This window comes from Chiloscyllium punctatum, chromosome 6 (assembly GCF_047496795.1).
Source record: "Chiloscyllium punctatum isolate Juve2018m chromosome 6, sChiPun1.3, whole genome shotgun sequence".
Taxonomy (NCBI): domain Eukaryota; kingdom Metazoa; phylum Chordata; class Chondrichthyes; order Orectolobiformes; family Hemiscylliidae; genus Chiloscyllium; species Chiloscyllium punctatum.
Genome location: NC_092744.1, coordinates 65,787,602 through 65,806,451, shown reverse-complemented (window position 1 = coordinate 65,806,451; position 18,850 = coordinate 65,787,602). Strand labels below are relative to the sequence as shown.

Genomic DNA, 18,850 nt, shown 5'->3' with positions numbered 1-18,850 from the left:
TTTAAATCAGGAAGGTAAGTGGCTTGGAGGAGAACTTGCAGGTGTTGGTATTCCCATATATCTACTGCCTTTGTTTTTCTAGGTGGTAGGGATCATGGATTTGAAAGGTGCTGTTAAAGGAGCCTTGGTGAGTTACTGCAGGGCATCTTGTAGGTGGTATGTACTGCTATCATTCCGGCTGATGGGTGCAAATTACATGTTACTTTGTATTGGTTGCTCGTGAGCCTCTTCAATGTTTTTCTAAGCAGCACCACAGCAGATAAGTGGAATGTATCCTCCAATGTATAGCAGAGGTAGTACTAAAACCTTCCCTCTTCCCCTGTCAGTGAGATATTTCCAGAGGTGGCTAATAGAAATGTTGGTGTATTCTAAGAGATTCATTCTAATCCTTGGTTTGCCCCTCGTAGTGACTTTCTATTCTGTATTTTCTGCTTGGAGCTCAATTGGATTAATTAACCTGTTGTGTTACCTCAAAAATAAATCTCTACCTGAGAACTTTGCTGAAAGCCTTTCAAATTCAGTCATACACGGCTTAATGTGTTTCTTTATGTTATTTGCTGCAGGTGTTCCATTTATTTATAATGTTCAATTACCTCACCCAGTTACAGGGCAAATAACTGCAAAAGAAGCTAAGAGAAAATTAAGCAATAAATGATATGAAAAGAACAGTGCTGAACATAAAGAGGTGGATTGTAATCATTTGCTATATTGAACTTCAAGTTATATAGTACAAACATACATCTAATATTTCAATGAGGAATGGTTGTGTATTTACTTTAACAAATGTAATTTTATGATTTTTCTTAAATTTATTTGCATCAACTACGACATGTCCAACCTGATAAATTAACTCCTTGCTACACACAAAACTGTGAAAGGCCAATGCCTCTGTATCTCTAGATGAGTGTGGACAGTAATGGTTGACAGACTGAAAAATAATAAAGAATTGCAGATGCTGGAAAATCAGAAACAAATACAGAAATTGCTGGAAAAACTCAACAAGTCTGACAGAAGAGTTACTATTTCGCATCCTGAAGGAACAGTCCCTGCAGAGTTCTGAGAAAGGAAGGGAGAAAAATGTGTGCCTGGTCATGGCGGAAATGGTGGCTAATGATCCTTTGGATATGAATGCTGGTGGGATGGTAAGTGAGGGGAAGGGAGACCTCATCACTGTTGTAGGAGGGAAGAAAAGGGGTTGAGGACCAGTGTGGGAGGTGGCTCAGACATGATTGAGGGTCCTGGTGGGGAATCCTTAGTTGAGGAAGAAGGTGGACATTTTTGAGGTCTCCTTGTAGAAGCTGGCATCATTGGAACAAATGCATCGGAGACAGAGAAACTAGAGGATGGAATAGAGTCTTTGCAGGAAACAGTGTGTGAGGACGTGTAGTCCAGGTAACCGTGGCAGCCAGTGGGCTTTTAGATTAGATTAGATTAGATTCCCTACAATGTGGAAACAGGTCCTTCGGCCCAACAAGTCCACACCGACCCTCCGAAGAGTAACCCGCCCAGGTTCATTTCCCTCTGGCTAGTGCACCTAGCACTATGGGCAATTTAGTATGGCCAATTCACCTGGCCAGCACATCTTTGGACTGTGGGAGGAAACCGGAGCACCCGGAGGAAACCCACGTAGACACAGGGAGAATGTGCAAACTCCAAACAGACAGTCACCAGAGGCTGGAATTGAACCTGGGTCCCTGGTGCTGTGAGGTAGCAGTGCTAACCATGGCTAGCCTATCCCCAGAAATTGAAACAGAAATGTTGAGAAAGGGAAGGGAGGTGAAGGTGAGAAGGTGAAAAATGGAAGCAAAACTGATAAATATTTCCAATTCCAGACGAGAGAGGGAAGTAGCACTGACCATGTCATCGATGTACCAGAGAGAGTTGTGGGTGAGGGCTTGTGGGTGGGTGGGTCTGGAACAAGGAATGTCCACTTACCTCACAAATAGACAGGCACAACTGGGACCTACAGGAGAACCCATAGCCACACCTTTGACCTAAAGCGATGAGGTCTCCGTTCTCCTCACCTACCATCCCACCAGCATTCATACCCAAAGGATCTTTAGCCACCATTTCTCCCACCACCGATTTTCCTCCCTTCCCTTCTCAGACCTCCAAAGGGACTGTTCCTTCAGGACTCGAAATAGTAACTCTTCTGTCAGACTTGTTGAGTTTTTCCAGCAATTTCTGTATTTGTTTCTGATTTTCCAGCATCTGCAATTCTTTGTTATTTTTCAATTTGTCAACCATTACTGTCCACACTCATCTAGTTGAGATATAGAGACATTGGCCTTTCATGGTTTTGTATGTAGCAAGGAGTTAAATTATCAGGCTGGAAGTGTTGTAGTTTGATGAAAATAATAGAAAAGTTGTTTAAATAGCTCCATCTCCACGTATTGTGTTGTTATTCCCTCCGCAACCCTATGTACCAACCTTTTACAAGTTAAAATCAGTTCTGGAGAAGGATCACTGGACCCAAAATATTAACTCTGCTGTCTCTCCACTGTTGATGGTTGACAGACTGATTGCAGGGTGGGACGCTGCAATGCATCTACTGGCAATTATAAATAATGAAACAAAAATTCTACCTGAATATGAAGAAGGCTGTTACAATCTCATAACAGTATAGTAGAAATTATTGCAAAACAATCTCGCTCTCGGCTATTGTTTGACTGGAAGAAGCCTTTGATTTCAGACAGAAAATAGGATGTACTGCTGAAATAGTTTACATTTTAGAACTTTAGATGTTTGTCCAATTCAAATCATTGCTGCAATACTTTGGCAATTTACAGGCTTTCAAACAGAGCCATTGAGAAACAAACCAACTCCAGTTTGTAGTTGGAGCTGGTGTGTAGGTGTACTTGTATGCCAACAAGTTTACACAGATTTGTGTATCTGTATGTGTGTGTGTGTGTGTGTGTATGTGTGTTTTTCCGGTCTGACTGATGGGCCTGTGCTTATTTATGAATCTTCAGTGATGATTGATTGATTTTGAAGTGGTTCAGGCAGGTGTGTCTAACTGGAAATGATAGATCAGTTTGAGGAAATGTCTCTTAAGTTTGTGAGCTTAGCTGTTGAGTACGTGTATGTCTTTTTTTTATAAATCCAGGATGGATTGTTCTTTCCATGTCTGTGCCCATTTCTGGGTCTTGCCCTCCATCTGACATTTTCAGCTGACAGATGGATTGTCGACCAGGAGCTATATAACATTAACCTCAGGAGACATCTAATGTGACTCTGTGGCATGTCTGGCTGAGTTTCGTTTTTAAGATTGGGTTATTTGACAGCTGTGGACTGAGGGACAGCATCCCAAGTCAAAGGAATGCAGTGCCACTTTTTCTTAGCCATTCTGAAGGTTGACAATGAACAGTAAAATTCCTCACGATTAAAAGTCACTTGAGGTTTAGTTGATTACAGCTGCCCTAATGGAAGTAAAACAATCAATATAACTCACCTTTGATTTCCATTACCCAGCTAAAGCATTCTTCAATTTTCCCTGGATCTCATGGGCTTTCACATTTCTCCTACATTACCCACAAGAAACTTCAATCAAGTCAAAAGATAGTCTTAAAAAATAATATTTCACAAATCTTTAACAAAATCAATAATGTTGTATTACAAATATAGTTCAGGTGTGTCAAAAGTTTACAACATAAAAAGCTTTTCATGCTGTTTCCTAAAGTTCTATGCAGGAAGTGACACAGTTAAAATCATTAGTGAATGTAGAACATTGCATAGTGCTAAAACCATTGACTGTGATTAAAGTGTTTTATGAACAATTCCAATTGTAGGGGACTTGATTTCAGAGACAATGATTACAGAAGAGGCCAAACAACTTTCATACCTTTTTGGGAATTGGTGGTGTGCATGCAGACTGTAAAGGATGGCACAAAGGTTTGACCTGGGCAACTGCATCCTCCATTTAGAGTCAACATGTGGAAAAACATTTGACAGCTACAGAATGTTTCTTAACTGAATTTGGGAAGTTATTGAAGGAAAAGAAATTCAGCCTTGAGGAGACATGAAAGACAAAGTGCAAACTGCTGGTTATAGGCAAAAGTGCTTTCAAAGTGTTACGATGTTGAAAAAGTGTCTGGTCACTTTAAGACAGAGGTGCCTTTTCTGAGCTGAGAGATTGAGATAGCACATGTGTCTGTGACTAGCTGACAGCTGCAGAGAGTGCAGAGGGTTGGTAAAATGTAACAATCGGCTTGGGGTTGTGTTGTGATGTCAAGGCAACTGGATTTGAATTTAACCGATTAATTTAAATTATGTCCAGGATACCAAAAACCAATTGAATTTGAATTTATTGTATTGACAATATCAGAACAATGAGAGGGTAAGATGTTGAGGGAATATAAAGGAAGAACATTTTGAAAATTAGTCAGAGCCAACTCCCATCCAAAGAAATAAACATCTTGCTCTCAAATGAAATCTCTCAAAAGGCATCATCTACTGAAGGTACCAGGAAATTGTATATAAAGACACTCGCTGAAAAAAATTAGATGATGACCCATGGAAAAGACAGCAGGATTGGAAGGACAAAAGGAAGCAGTAATTTGGAAGACTGGGAGGAAGACAACATAAGAGATTGTTGGACTTTGAGAGATTAAGTTAATTTAAGGTTTAATAATTGTGTTATTGGAGCACCATTTTTATGCAGTTGGAGTCAGGTAGTACTTAGTTAAGAAAAGGGGGGCTTGGATTTGTTAATAGTGTCTGTTCAGTGTTCACTGTTAGAGTTGGGAAAATAAATTGTTATTTTCTCTTTAATCAATGGAAATCACTCACACACTTTTAGCAGATTCCAAGACAAGGCGACCTTTTCTGGGATGTTAGTTTTAACTCCTCATCATAACAAAAGGTACTAAAGATAATCTGTGCTTTACAAGGCTTGCAAACATACATGTAGATCGTGGGCAATTGGTTCCACAATCATTTTGATCTTAAGTCTCATGCACATTGCATTGGCTGTGGATAGTAATATTATGCTTCTTTGGACAACTGTTCAGTTCATTCTCAGTGGAACAATTAAATGCTGTCAATTTATTCCCTACATTTCCTAAATGGCGGAAGAATTGAACACACATTTTAGTTCTGTCTTCACCACGGACAGCACTAATAATTTTCCAGTAATGTCTGGAACCAAAGTTCAAGTGAGAGAGAGGAATTGCAGGAAATCACTATTAGGAGAAAAGATGGTGCTCAAAATTAGTGGAATTAAAGACTGACCAATCCTCAGGCCCTGATAATCTGCATCCCAGAGTACAAATTAAGCAGCTCTGAAAATATTAGACATATCGGTGGTAAGGTTCTAAAGTTACAGACCAATTAGCCATCATCAGAAAATGCTAGCATCTATCATAAAAGATGTGATAACAGAAGACTTGGAAAGCATTAATGGGATTAGACAAAGTTAACTTGTGTTTGACAAAAAAAAGTTACGTTTAACAAATCCATTAGATTTTTTTTACATAAGAAATTTACATACGGGGAAAACAGCTGGTGTGCTGTATTTTTGTTTCGTGAATGCTTTTGATAAGGTTCCACATTAACAGGCTAATGGGTAAAATTATAGGTGGTATGGTGGCTCAGTTGTTAGCACTGCTGCCTCACAGTGCCAGGGACCTGGATTTGATTCCAGTCTCGGGTGATTGTCTGTGGGGAGCTTGCACATTCTCCCCTGTCTGCGTGGGTTTCCTTTGGGTGCTCCAGTTTTCTCCAACAGTCCAAAGATGTGCAGGTTAGGTGGATTGGCTGTGCGAAATTGCCTGTAGTGTCCAGGGATGGTCAGGCTAGGTGGATTAGTCATGGGAAAACACAGGGTTGTAGAGGGGAAGGACGCTCTTTGGACGATTGGTGTTGACTTGATGGGCCAAACTAGTGGTGTACTACAGGGATCAGTACTTCAGGTCCAGCCAATGAGGACATAAATATTAATGACTCGGATGAGGAAGCCAAAAACAATATTTGCAAGTTTACTGATGACACCAAACTAGGTAGGGTTCTGAGGAGGGTGCAAAGAGGCTTCTTGGGCTATCTAGACAAGTTGAATATGATGGGCAGATGCATTGCAATGTAGTTAAATGTGAAGTAATACACTTCAGTTTGAAAATCAAAAAAGCAGAGCATTATTTAAATGATGATATATTGGGAAATATGGATGTGCAAAGGGAACTGGGTGTCCTTGTACATTAGATAAGGAAAGTAAACAGGCAAGTGCATCAAGCAATTAGGATGGCAAATGACATATTGGCCTTAACTGCAAGAGGATTTGAGTTCAGAAGTATGAATATCTTACTGCAGTGATACCAGGGGTGGCAGGACTGTTTTATGAGGAGAGATCAGTTCAACTGGGCTTGTATTCACTTAAGAAAATGAGAGATCTGATAGAAATTCTAACAAGGCTAGACAGACTGGACACATGGGGTTGGGGATCCTCAAAACAGTGTTCACACTCTCAGGATATGGAGTAGGTCATTTAGGACTGAGATGAAGAAATATTTCTTCACTCAGAGTGTGATCAACCAGTGGAAGGCTGTGGAGCTGAGTCACTGAGTTTATTCAAAAAGAGACATACTTTTTTTAGATATTAAAGACAACAAGAAGTATGGAGAAACAGCTGCAATATGGCATTGAGATAGAGAATCAGCCATAATCATATTGAATGGCAGAGTAGGCAATGGGGGCCGAATGGCCTACTCTAGATTGTTGTTTCTATGCTTGTAAACATATTTTTCCCCTGTTGTACATCTCTAATTCAACCAAAGGACCGTGAAGTTATTAGATCAATAAAAAGTACTACATGCGATTAAGAAAGCGAATGCAATGTTGTCTCTTATCTCAAGAGGGTTGGAATATAAAAGCAGAGATGTACTACTAAGACTTTATAAAGCTCTGGTTAGGCCCCATTTGGAGTACTGTGTCCAGTTTTGGTCCCCACACCTCAGGAAGGACATACTGGCACTGGAACGTGTCCAGCGGAGATTCACACGGATGATCCCTGGAATGACAGGTCTAGCATATGAGGAACGGCTGAGGATACTGGGATTGTATTCGTTGGAGTTTAGAAGATTAAGGGGAGATCTAATAGAGACGTACAAAATAATACATGGCTTTGAAAAGGTGGATGCTAGAAAATTGTTTCTGTTAGGCGAGGAGACTAGGACCCGTGGACACAGCCTTAGAATTAGAGGGGGTCATTTCAGAACGGAAATGCGGAGACATTTCTTCAGCCAGAGAGTGGTGGGCCTGTGGAATTCATTGCCACGGAGTGCAGTGGAAGCCGGGACGCTAAATGTCTTCAAGGCCGAGATTGATAGGTTCTTGTTGTCTAGAGGAATTAAGGGCTACGGGGAGAACGCTGGCAAGTGGAGCTGAAATGCGCATCAGCCATGATTGAATGGCGGAGTGGACTCGATGGGCCGAATGGCCTTACTTCCACTCCTATGTCTTATGGTCTTATGGTCTAATTCAATGATACAGGCACAGTTTTTGCTATGTCTATGAACAGTTGTAGTCTGGTGCTCTTTAAAATGGGCCTTCCATATTGATTGTGATTTGGTGTTGGGCAAATGTATGGATGATCGTCACTGGGAAAATCTTGTAAAATGTGTGGCACAGGTGGTGTCCTTTAAAAGTTTTTGGTGATAAGGATACAGAGCTTTAAATGGAAACAAGGTCAAGGCAAAAGCAACTGATATCTTGTACTATGCCAAGTGAATGCAAAGTGATGCAGACATTGACCTAGACAAGGAAAACATTAGGAGATGGCTAAATTGTGAGGATAATGCTCCAGCTGTTCAACAAGAAACAGATGTAGAAATTATTGAAATAGTTTTACATAAGTATAGAATGGCAATAGTGATGAAGAAGATAATGTTCCCGTGGGGAAGGTTATTAAGATAAATCTGGCTTCCTGTTTCACTGGCTTTCTAGAGCAATGATGCTTTACAAGTCAGCATGTGCACAGGATTCAGGCAAAATCAATATAAGAACAGCCATATGAGGTTGTCGCAAATATTTGATGCATTTGGAAAGTCACACCACACGCACACCATCAACATCACCAAGCCCAATGCCATTCACCAGCAGAGAGGACCAAAGCCAAAGAATTAACTATTCCTGCTGTTGATGATCAGCTACCTTCTTTGACACTAACTCCAACTCCAGGCAGCTGCCAGGTTGTAAGTGGGTCCTGTTTGAGTCCGTTTGCATTTCAATTTGTATGCAAATCACAACACAATGCCTGACAATACAAAGGAGCTGTTTTGTACGTACAGGAAATGTTCATAAGTTGGATGTTTGTAAATTGGGTACCGTCCTTGTGAAATAAACATTCTACAGAGTTACCTGTTCCCGCAACAACATCATTTTAGTACACAGCAGTTCTTTGGAAAGATGGATTATACAGCATTTACAGAAATAAAATATTTTTTATTTGTGCTTCATAACATTTTTCTACTGTTTTATGTCTCAGGTACATAACTCATATCTGGTTTACACACTGTAGTTAGCATTCCAGTGCTCTTACACAACACACACAATTCTGAAATTCCAAAACACCTTGATCACAAGTGTTTCAGGCTGTAGAGTTTACTGAGTAATATCAGTTATAACACTTAGAAATAATAATTTGCTCTATTCATAATGTTGTTTTTATAATGAGTGTATTAATAGAATACATTCTAAATTTTCTATTACAGCGATTAAGTTAACATATTTCTTGATTCCTTGCATTGCTTGGATTCACTACTTTGGATCCAGTTGGAATTTATCATATAAATGGATTCCCTATCTAATTCCTCAGTAAAACTCTAAAATATCCCTCTATAATATCACAGCAACAATCAGTAAACTGTCAGGAGGTATCTTCCGAAAAGCTTTTCATCATCCTATTATCATATGTTACCTAAAGGGAGACCAGAGATTCATGACTTGTATGACTGAGGTGAATGCAGAGTCATCATGTTTATGGAGACATTAAAAAAAATAGGTGGGAAGGCAAGTGGTGAGGATGGCACAGGGAGTTTGTAGAGAGTCAGAGAAAGATTGAATGAGTGTGCAAGAAGTTGACAGATGGAATATAATATGGGAAAATGTGATGTCAGGTCCATTGGCAGGAAGAATAGAAGAGCTGAATATTATTTAAATTAGGAAAGATGCAGAAAACTGCTGCACACTGAGATTTGGCTGTCCTACTGCAAGAATCACAAAAAGCTAGATCTATACTTAGGGGATTACAGAGAAGGCCAATAAAATATTGTCGTTTACTTCAAAAAGAAATGGAATATAAAATGGAATATAAAATCTTGTGAAAACTATACTTGTCAGACCACACCAGGGATACTGTGAACAGTTTTATTTTACTTTGAAAGGAAAGCTAAACAAGTCATTAGAGGCAGGCCAGGGAAGGTTTGGTTGGTTGGTTCCAGATATATGGGTTTTCTTGAGAAGAGGGTGAGTAGGTCAGACTGGGGCTTGTTACTCATTGGAGTTTAGAAGAATGAGAGGCAAGCTTTTTGAAATGTATCAAATTCTTAGGAGATGTGACAGGGTACAAATGGAGAGGTTGAAGTCATTATAGGGGAGAGGGCATAATTTGAGGATTGGTGTCCCTATTAAAAAAGATGACAATGTTATGTTTTTCTTTAAGGGTAGTAATGCTTTATAATAAAAGACTTCCAAGGCTGGGCCATTAGGTATATTCAAGGCTGAGATGGACAGATTTTTAATCATTAAGGGAATCAAGGATTATGGGCAAAAGCAGGGAAGTGGAGTTCAGGGCTATCAGGTCAGCCACGAACACACTGAATGCAGAGCAGATTGGATGGACTGAACAGTCTATTTCTGCTCCTATGTCATATGGGCTAATGCTGCTTCAGTCACAAAATATCAAATCAATCTTTAACCTAATATCTGGCATTACTCACCTCCATTGGGTTAACAGTAATGGTCAGAGCAGAGTCATCCCAATCCATTTCATTTTCTTTTCCACTCTCGTTTTCCCGACTAGTGTGCTGGTGAGCTGCTCGGATCCTGAAGACCCCCAGAACAATTATGAAGACTAAGAAACAAATGCACACCACAATGACAATTGTGGCAGCATTGGGAATAACTGAAAAACAAAGTTTTTATACACTGTGTGTCAGAAATGAGATAAACGTTTAAGATTTTGAGATTCAAGAACTTGCCTGTAGCTAACATCTTGTATTTATTTCAGTTTTAGGGATAGAAAGAGTACATTCTTTTCATATGGATACTGTGCTCATTAAGATGCAGCATTTAATAAAACTCAGAAAGGCTTAGTTTAATTGTGCTGAAAATAACTTCAGTAATTATAAAATAGTTTGACAGTTGGTAATTCTGATATCGACATTGCTTGCAACTCCAAGACATTTTTATTTTCTCCCAAGCTCCATATGTTTTCCATAAATTTATTACTTGGCAAATTCCATCACGGTGCACATCTCAAAAGTGATTTACTGTGCATGCTTTGCTTCCTTGGCTTGCAAGTAACTTCTACAACAATGCAATGTGACAAAGTACTGTTTACTTCTGCCATAGCTGTCAGTACAATCAATCCTCTAAATAGATGCTGAACCTCAGCAAGCCCAATTTAAATGCACTCTGCTGCTGCCTGATCTTAGCCAGCAGAAAAGCCTTCAGAGAGATGAATTCTGGAAGCTACTGCAGTAATGTTCCAAATAATAGATTGCTTTCAAAATTATTTTCCTGGTAACCATCGCAACTGACTTAGAACCAGCATGCTTATTGAATCCTCATTTTATTTCTTTCTCTGGTCTACGTACAGAAACACTATTCTGTAGAGGTTAAGATGGGGAGAGAGTGAAATATTGAACACTTCTGGGTGAATGAGCTGGGAAATGCATGCAAAGAAATACACTGTGTGTACTCAAAAGCAAGTGTGTGAGTGCATCATGTGAGCATATATGCCACATGTATACACAAGTGACTGCAATGTTATAAAATAACTACTATGTTTAATAGAACATTTCATTGACTGTAAAGCACTTTGGGATGTCTTCACATCCTGAGGTCATGACGAGTATGCTCAGCTTTTATTTTGGAGAGCAGATGTGTGTTATATGGTTATATACCAAATTATAATACAATAACAATTCTGTTTGAAAAGAAATTGGCCTTAGGCAACTTTACTGATCAAAAAGGCAATAATGAGTTTAATTAAATAAAAGGTAAGGCACATTGGAGAGTTGTGCAGTACCATTTTGTTGATGATTATTCAGTCTAGCTAACTGAATATTTGTATTGGTAAAACTGAATATATTCTTGGTGCAAAGCTAGAGGTTTAAGCGTTCACTGCAATGAACATAATAGCCCATGCTAAACACCCAGGTAGGAGAGAGTGGAGAGGGAAGCAGATAACTTCATTGGGAGAGAGGTGGAGGTGAAGGGAATGAGGAGGTAAGAGAATGCAGGAATTAACAAAGGGAAGAAGAAAACCAAAAGAGTGAAAGAGGAGAGTGTACCTGATTAAGGTGATAGCACATGACAGGGATGGGGGATGGGGTGGGGGGTGCAGTATAGATAGACAATTTGAGTGTGAGGAGGAGGAGAAGAGGAAAGGGCAAGTGGAGGAGGAATGGGGAAGAAATATCAAATGCTCTAGTTGGTTGGTTTTGGCATAGTCTCTTAGTGCATTGGGGTGGATAGGTGAAGTATGTCAATGACTCTCTTTTCAGCTTGTAAAATACCTCTAAGAATGGTGGCAGGGAATGGGCAGAAATGAGGACCAGTTGCACATGATGGGGAAGAACAAGCAGCAGATATTCATCTCATGACCATTTTCAACAAAACTTCAATAGTGGGCGAGAAAGTGATTTGAAAGTGACCTCAAAATAGATTGCTTATCCCTCTGCTAGGGATAAAGAAACATTGTATCATTGAGTTACTGCTTTCTGTAAAGGTTGTATAGAAGTGTGAAGACATGCTAATGTCCAATTCTCCTACTTTTGCCATGTGCCAGTCAGTGAAATGAAAGACCAGCAGTTCAAAGTAATTGTCCTCAAGCTTATTTCACACATTTAAGAGGATAAACAACGTTTACCAATCCACTGCATTCAAAGATTCATGGCACAAATGCAACTTTAATCACAAGCCTGTGTAAGATGTGGAAATATGATCACAAGCTCATCTTGGGCTCAAATATAACATCACGTTTGGTTCAACCCCCAAAGGCTGACAGGGAGGAAGATGGAGTCAGTGGCTGGAGAGCAGAATCTGTCGGAAAGTCAGTGTTTTCCAAATCCATGAAGCTCAATCCAACATTCTTAATCCTTTGGTTATATTTCGAGTTGGTGGTCTAGCTAGATCCATATATTTAGCATTACTATTAGTCCATCAGTTGGACAAAAATGCCAAAAAGAACTTCACATCTCTTGTAAGCTCTAAACTCAGAAAATTAAATCAGAACACAGAAATAGAGAAGAAATCCTAAGTTTTCCTGTGCTGAAAGGGTTTATTTAAAGGCTTGGAGCTGCAAGCATCTTAAGGGTTGCAGTTTGGATAGTAGAAAGCTTGCAGTTAAAATATTCAGTAGCCCTTTGGTATGTAAATCTATAGACCCCAGTTTCAAAGACATGCAGGTTTTCCCCTATTTCTGCACAAACATCTGTTTTTACAAACAGTGGATATCTGATTATCAGAATTCCAACTAGTCCAAATCTAATTCTCAAGTGCCAATAAATATAGATATTTATCGCTTGTAAATTTCACAGCTAACCTTTTGATACATTTTTCTATTGTTAATACTTCCATATCTTTAAACTTAATGTCATTCACTGTGTTTAGCTTCTTTAAGAAGATTGCTTTAGTACCTGAACTATGAGCAGCATTAAGGTTGTGACCTGGAAGATCAGGAAGATGGATTGACTGGAGGAATTGGGGCTGAACCATCACATGATTAACATGGTCCATAAGATTAATGTTATGCAGAACATTCACCTAGACAAACGAAACCAAGGTGGTCAATAATCATCCTGTCAAATTAAATCAAATTTCACAGTCCTATACCAGTGACAGTCTAAGTACATTACAGCTCACCAAGTAAATTCCAGCAACATTCATGAATTGAACAGCTCTTCTATCTGACCTTAATACATCAGCTGTCTCTAAGTCTACACTCAATTTGTCTTTTTCTCACCTCTAAATTGAATTCATTGCTTGTGTAGCGTCCATTGAGCTCTGAGCATGTCAGCCTAAACCTTCGGCCAAAAATGGATGCAGTTTTCCAGTTACGGTAACGGAGTTTACGAAGAACATGTTCATAATTTGTCATGGTGTCCACCCCTAATAAGCACAAGCAGACACGTTCATCATGTGGAAGATAGCTTTGATAATATGAATGCGTTCTGTTCATACAGGTGCCCACTAATAGTTTTGAAAATAATCTTGTTAAAATAAACCATAACCTTTGGTTTGAAGAGTGCCAGATAATGTAATATTTCATACAACATGCTTCAACAGAAGTAACACCAGTTTCAACATGACACAATACTGAAGCAGTTCTCAATGGGTTATTAAAATAATTCATTTTTGTCTTCATATTAACATGAAATAAACCATTCTGTTGGATAACTATTGCACACTGTGGCTGCAATCCAATTAAGTTTCATACAGTTAGATATACATTTCATTGCAAGCATTATTTTATAGATATTGAAGTCTACTAATTAGCTAAAAATGTGAAATAATTACAAACATATTTTCAATTTGGTGATTTGGGGATGACTCGGTCACCGTATCAAGTCAACAAGTATTCTGAAATATCAGTCAATTCGTTGGGATAATAGACAAAATAAATTTGCAGTATAATCAATTCATGCATTATTGTTACTGTTCCTCTTGTGTTCTCTCCCAAAAGCAGATCTGACACACAGTGTCATAACCTTTACCTCAGATGGGGCATGGAGCCAGGCCTTGAATCCACCCCAGTTGAAACAGGGATTGAACCTCGTCCATCTGGCACTGATCTGATCTACACCAGCTAACTGCTGCCACCATCCCCCCTCACCAAAGGGATCTGGGTTACTGTGGCAACATTCTAATTTTACATGTACATCGTAGCTTGAAGCTATGGGTAGTCATGGTAAAGCTCCAATTTCTTCCCATGACATGACGAACCACGAAGTTCTTACTGCACTCTTACTGCATGCCATTGGCATATGTTGGAATGATTTATAAGTTGATACTCTATCTGTTTGGCCATGTTTGAACAAACTTGCATTGGCCATCAATTCCTGGAGTGGGAATTGTATCCAGTGCTTCTGGCTTAGAGACAAGGATTCGACCACAGTGCCACAAGACATGCTTACTATTCTTCCCTCAGAAAGAAAAGGAATTTACCATAAATGGACATTCCAGATGTGGAATTTGTGAACTCCAGATGTTTCCCATGCAACTCAATTGGCTCCAGTTCCAAACACTCCTCTTCAGAATTTAGTTCATCTCCAACGATCAAAATATCACAGTAATCTAGATTGTGAACAACCTCTTCTGGTCTACTAATATGACGGGCTACAAAAAAGAAATTTACAAGAGTTCAATGAATATAAAATTGTTTAATTTCAAATTTTCAAGCATGTCTGAAATACAATTCCTATATACGAGAAAAGATTACTATAAACCATTGCATTCCTAAATTCTAAAGTTTCATATCAGCCGTACCAGTAGCTCAAGTGTTTGGCTTCCAGTCACAATTTGCGAATAGAAATCCATGTTTTGCTCATCAAATTTATTCCTTTCAGATGGATGATTTTTCTCATTTCTTATCCAAGCTAGCTAGATAAAATTTCACGTGAAGCTGAAATATGTCCTTTAAGGAGAAAAGCTCATGTTTTCTCCTGGCCAGATTGCTGCTTAGGGAAGTACTGAAGTCAGCCACCATTCATAGCTTAAGCTGGGGCCTTCCCTTCCATTGCACATGTGGAAGTGCACCAAACCTCCAGGCGCCTATTATTGTAAAATCTTAAACGCTTATTCATACCCTTAATAATTCTTCACTCTCCACACAAGTCTGGCCAAGAATAGAATATTAGTCTTGTACCTGAGAAAATATCTTTCACATGTCAGGCAGGACACATGAGATACACAGTCAAACACTCACCCTCTTGCAACCTTCCTTATCTTTTCCTGTTTTGTTTAATCCTACTTTTGCTCACCCTGGGCATTTCCTGCTAAACAGAACTTACAGCTTCCAGTGGGGTAGGTCAGCATTTTCATCAGCTTGTTTCTTGATTAGCAGCCAATGTCAGGCCACAGAAAATCACAAACAGGTGGTTTTAATTTTGCCAGTTTACCAAAGAAAAATGAGTCAACTGACCGTCAAAAGCCCTCACTTGTGTTATTTATCAGTATCCCTGACAACCTCACCAGCTTGATTTTTAACTGGAACTTGCAAATGAAGGAACTTGGGCTATTCCACAGAATCTTTTCTTTCAATAAACAGACTGGCCTCTGGTGGTGCAGGCAGGACCCAATGGCTAGTTTAACGTTAAGCCTGAGCGGGGAAAGTAGTTCAGCTTTTATTTTTCCCTCAATGTCCACCCAGCAGAAGGTAGAGGCTCAAAAGGCTCTTTTCATTTTTTATTTTTTACTCACTTGTGAAGCCAAGAATGGCAGCTCCCCTGTTTTATTCATTCATGTGGGCATTACTGGGTGTGCCAGCATTTTTTGCTCACCCGTGATTGCCTTGAGAAGGTACGCTGTCTTGTTGAAGCACTTCAGTCAGTTTTGTGTGGATATGCCTAAAATGTCATTAGGCGGAGAGATGACCTTATGATACTGAAAAAAAAATTGTGATATGTTTCCAAGTCAGGATGGTGAGTGGGTAACTTGCAGGTGGTGGTTGTTCCCATGTATCTGCTGCCCTGGTCCTTCTAGACAGTTGTGGTCAGAGGGTTACAAGGTGTTATCTGAAGAGTTTTGGTAAATTTCTAGAGTGCATCTTCTAGATAGCACACACTGCTATTACTGTGCATTTGTGTTGGAGAGAGTAAACGTTTCTGGATGTGGTGCCAATCAAGTGGCTCCTTTGTCCTGGATGGTGCCTATCTTCTTCCGTGTTGTTGGAGCTGTGCCCGTCCAGGCAAATGGGGAGTATTCTACCAAACGCCTGACCTGTGTCTTATCAATAGTGAACAGGGTTTGGGGTGTCAGGAGGGAAGTGATTTGCTGCAGGATAGAGACCCTCTGAACTGTTCGTTTAATCACTGTATGACTAATTCAGTTTAGTTTCTGGTCAATGGAAACCCCGAGGATATTGATAATAGGGGATTCAGTGAGAGTAATGCTATTGAATGTCAAGGAATAATGATTAGGTTCTCTCTTGTTGGAGATGGTCATTGTCTGGCATTTGTATGGCATATATATTACTTGCCAATTGTCAGCCCAAACCTGGCTATTGTCCAAATCTTGTTGCATTTGAACAATGACTGCTTCAGTATCTGAGGAGTCATGAACACTGCTGTCCTCATATCTGACCTTATGATGGAGGGAAGGTCAATGAGGAAGCAGCTGAAGATGGTCGGGCCAAGAACACAACACTGGGGAGCTCTTGGAGAGTCGTCCTAGAGCTGAGGTGATTGGTATTTAAAAACAACAACTTCCTTTCTGCTAGCCTTTTGGCTGCAATTGGGGTATTGCGTACAGTTCTGGTCATCACATCATAGGAAGGATGGAAGCTTTGGAAAGGGTTCAGAGGAGATTTACTAGGATGTTGCCTGGTACAGAGGGAAGGTCTTATGAGGAAAGGCTGAGGGACTTGAGGCAGTTTTCGCTAGAGAGAAGAAGGTTGAGAGGTGACATAATTGCAACATATAAGATAATCAGAGGGTTGAATTAGGTGGACAGTGAGAGCTTTTTTCCGAGGATGGTGTTGGCTAGCACGAGGGGGCATTGCTTTAAATTGAGAGGTGATAGATATAGAACAGATGTCAGATGTAGTTTGTTTACTCAGAGGTGGAACACACTACTTACATCAGTTGTAGACTTGCCAACTTTACGGACATTTAAATGGTCATTGGATAGGCATATGGACGAGAATAGAATAGTGTAGGTTAGATGGGCTTCAGATTGGTTTTACAGGGTGGTGCAACATCGAGGGCCAAAGGAGCTGTACTTGGGTCTATACGACTCCAACAATCAGAGAGTTTTCTCCTGATTGCCGTTGACTCCAGTTTTGCTGGGGTTCCTTGATGTCACACTCAGTCAAATGTGGCTGTGGTGTGACAGGTTATCACTCTCACCTCACCTCTGGGATTCAGCTCTTTTTTCCATGTTTTTCCTTAATGAAGTCAGGAACTCAAGATGCCCTGGCAGAACTCAGGATCGGTGAGCAGGTTACGGTGAAGCAGGTGTTGCTTTTTAGTACTGTTTCCGACAGCATCCATCACCTTACTGATGACTGAGAGTAAACTGATGGGCTGGCAATTGGCCAGATTGCATTTGTCCTGATTTTTGGGTACAGGACATGGTGGATAACATTCCAGTTGTCGGGTAGATATCTGTACTATAACCATACTGGAATAGATTGGCTCAGGGTGTGGTAAAATTTGGAGTACACAATTACTGTACTATTGCAAGAATATGGTCAGGGCCCATAGCCTCTGCAGTATCCAATGTCACCTCATGTTTCTTGGTGCCATGTGGAATGAATCAAATTGGCTGGAGACTGACATCTGAGGACCTCTGGAGGAGATGGGCCATCGACTTAGCCTATGCTGGCTGAAAATTGTTGCAAATACTTCAGTCCTATCTTTTGCACTGAAATGCTGAACTCTCCCATCCTTCTCATCTAGTTAATTGTTTATTTTTTTTCCCTGCCATTCATGGCTGAATGACCTGTTGGTTAAGGAATCACTGTCCATCACTTATGATGCTTGTTTCACCAGGTCGACACTTCACATTTTGAAATGCCAGGTGTTGCTCCTTCCGTGCAATCCTGTATTTTCCATTGAGCACTGGCTTAATGGCAGAGTGGGGAATATGCTAAGCCATGAGGTTGCAGATTGTGTTTGAGTACAATTCTGTTACTTCTGATGTCCCACAATGCCTCATGGTTGCCCAGTCTTCCGTTGCCAGCTATACTTAACGTCCAGTACATTTAGCACAAAGCTGATGCCATACAACACAATGGAGGGTCTTCTCAATGTGAAGACAGGACTTTGTCTCCACAAGGACTATGTGGTGGTTGCTCTTACCAATACTGCCATAGATAGACTCATCTGCGGCATGCTGATTGGTGCAGATGAGGTATAGTATGTTTCTCTCTCCTTTTGGTTCCCTTGCTACCTGCCAGAAATCCAGTCTAGCAGCAATGTCCTCTAGGACTTGACCAAATTAATCAAAGATGCTGCTGCCAAGCATTGATATTGGTGATTGATATTGAAGAGCCCCATTCAGAGAACATTCTGCACTCTTGCTACCCTCAGTACTTTCTGCAAGTGGACTACTGACTCATCAACAGAGGGAGGATGGTGTGTGGTAATCAGCAGGAAATTTCTTTACCCAGGTTTGGCCTGTTGCTATGAGACTTCAAGGAATTGAACTCAATGTTGAAGACTCCCAAGCAATGCTCTCCTAACTGTATGTCACTATGCTGCTACCTGTGCTGAGTCTGTCCTGCCAAGGGAGAGGATATACTCAGAAATGGTGATAGTGTTGCCTGGACACACAATGTATGGTTCTGTTAGTATGACTATAGTGAAGCAATAGCCAATAAGTCTGTGAGGCAGCTCATTCTCCCAGATGTTGATAAGAAGGATTTTGCAGGAGTAACACAGCTGAGTTTACCCTTGTTTCTTATACCTAGATT

At 40.2% G+C, this 18,850-nt stretch overlaps 1 protein-coding gene across 2 annotated transcripts in view; it reads right to left on the bottom strand.

Moving 5' to 3' along the window:
* The window catches only part of clstn2a (calsyntenin 2a), a 556,740-nt gene that overhangs the window by 15,248 nt on the left and 522,642 nt on the right, over positions 1–18,850 (bottom strand). For both annotated transcript variants that reach the window (XM_072572819.1, XM_072572818.1), the window contains 4 exons: positions 14,383–14,553; positions 13,181–13,326; positions 12,855–12,981; positions 9,930–10,114 (listed from right to left, as the gene is read on the bottom strand). In XM_072572819.1, the coding sequence (XP_072428920.1) occupies positions 9,930–10,114; positions 12,855–12,981; positions 13,181–13,326; positions 14,383–14,553 (629 nt within the window). The remainder of the gene's footprint in view (positions 1–9,929; positions 10,115–12,854; positions 12,982–13,180; positions 13,327–14,382; positions 14,554–18,850) is intronic.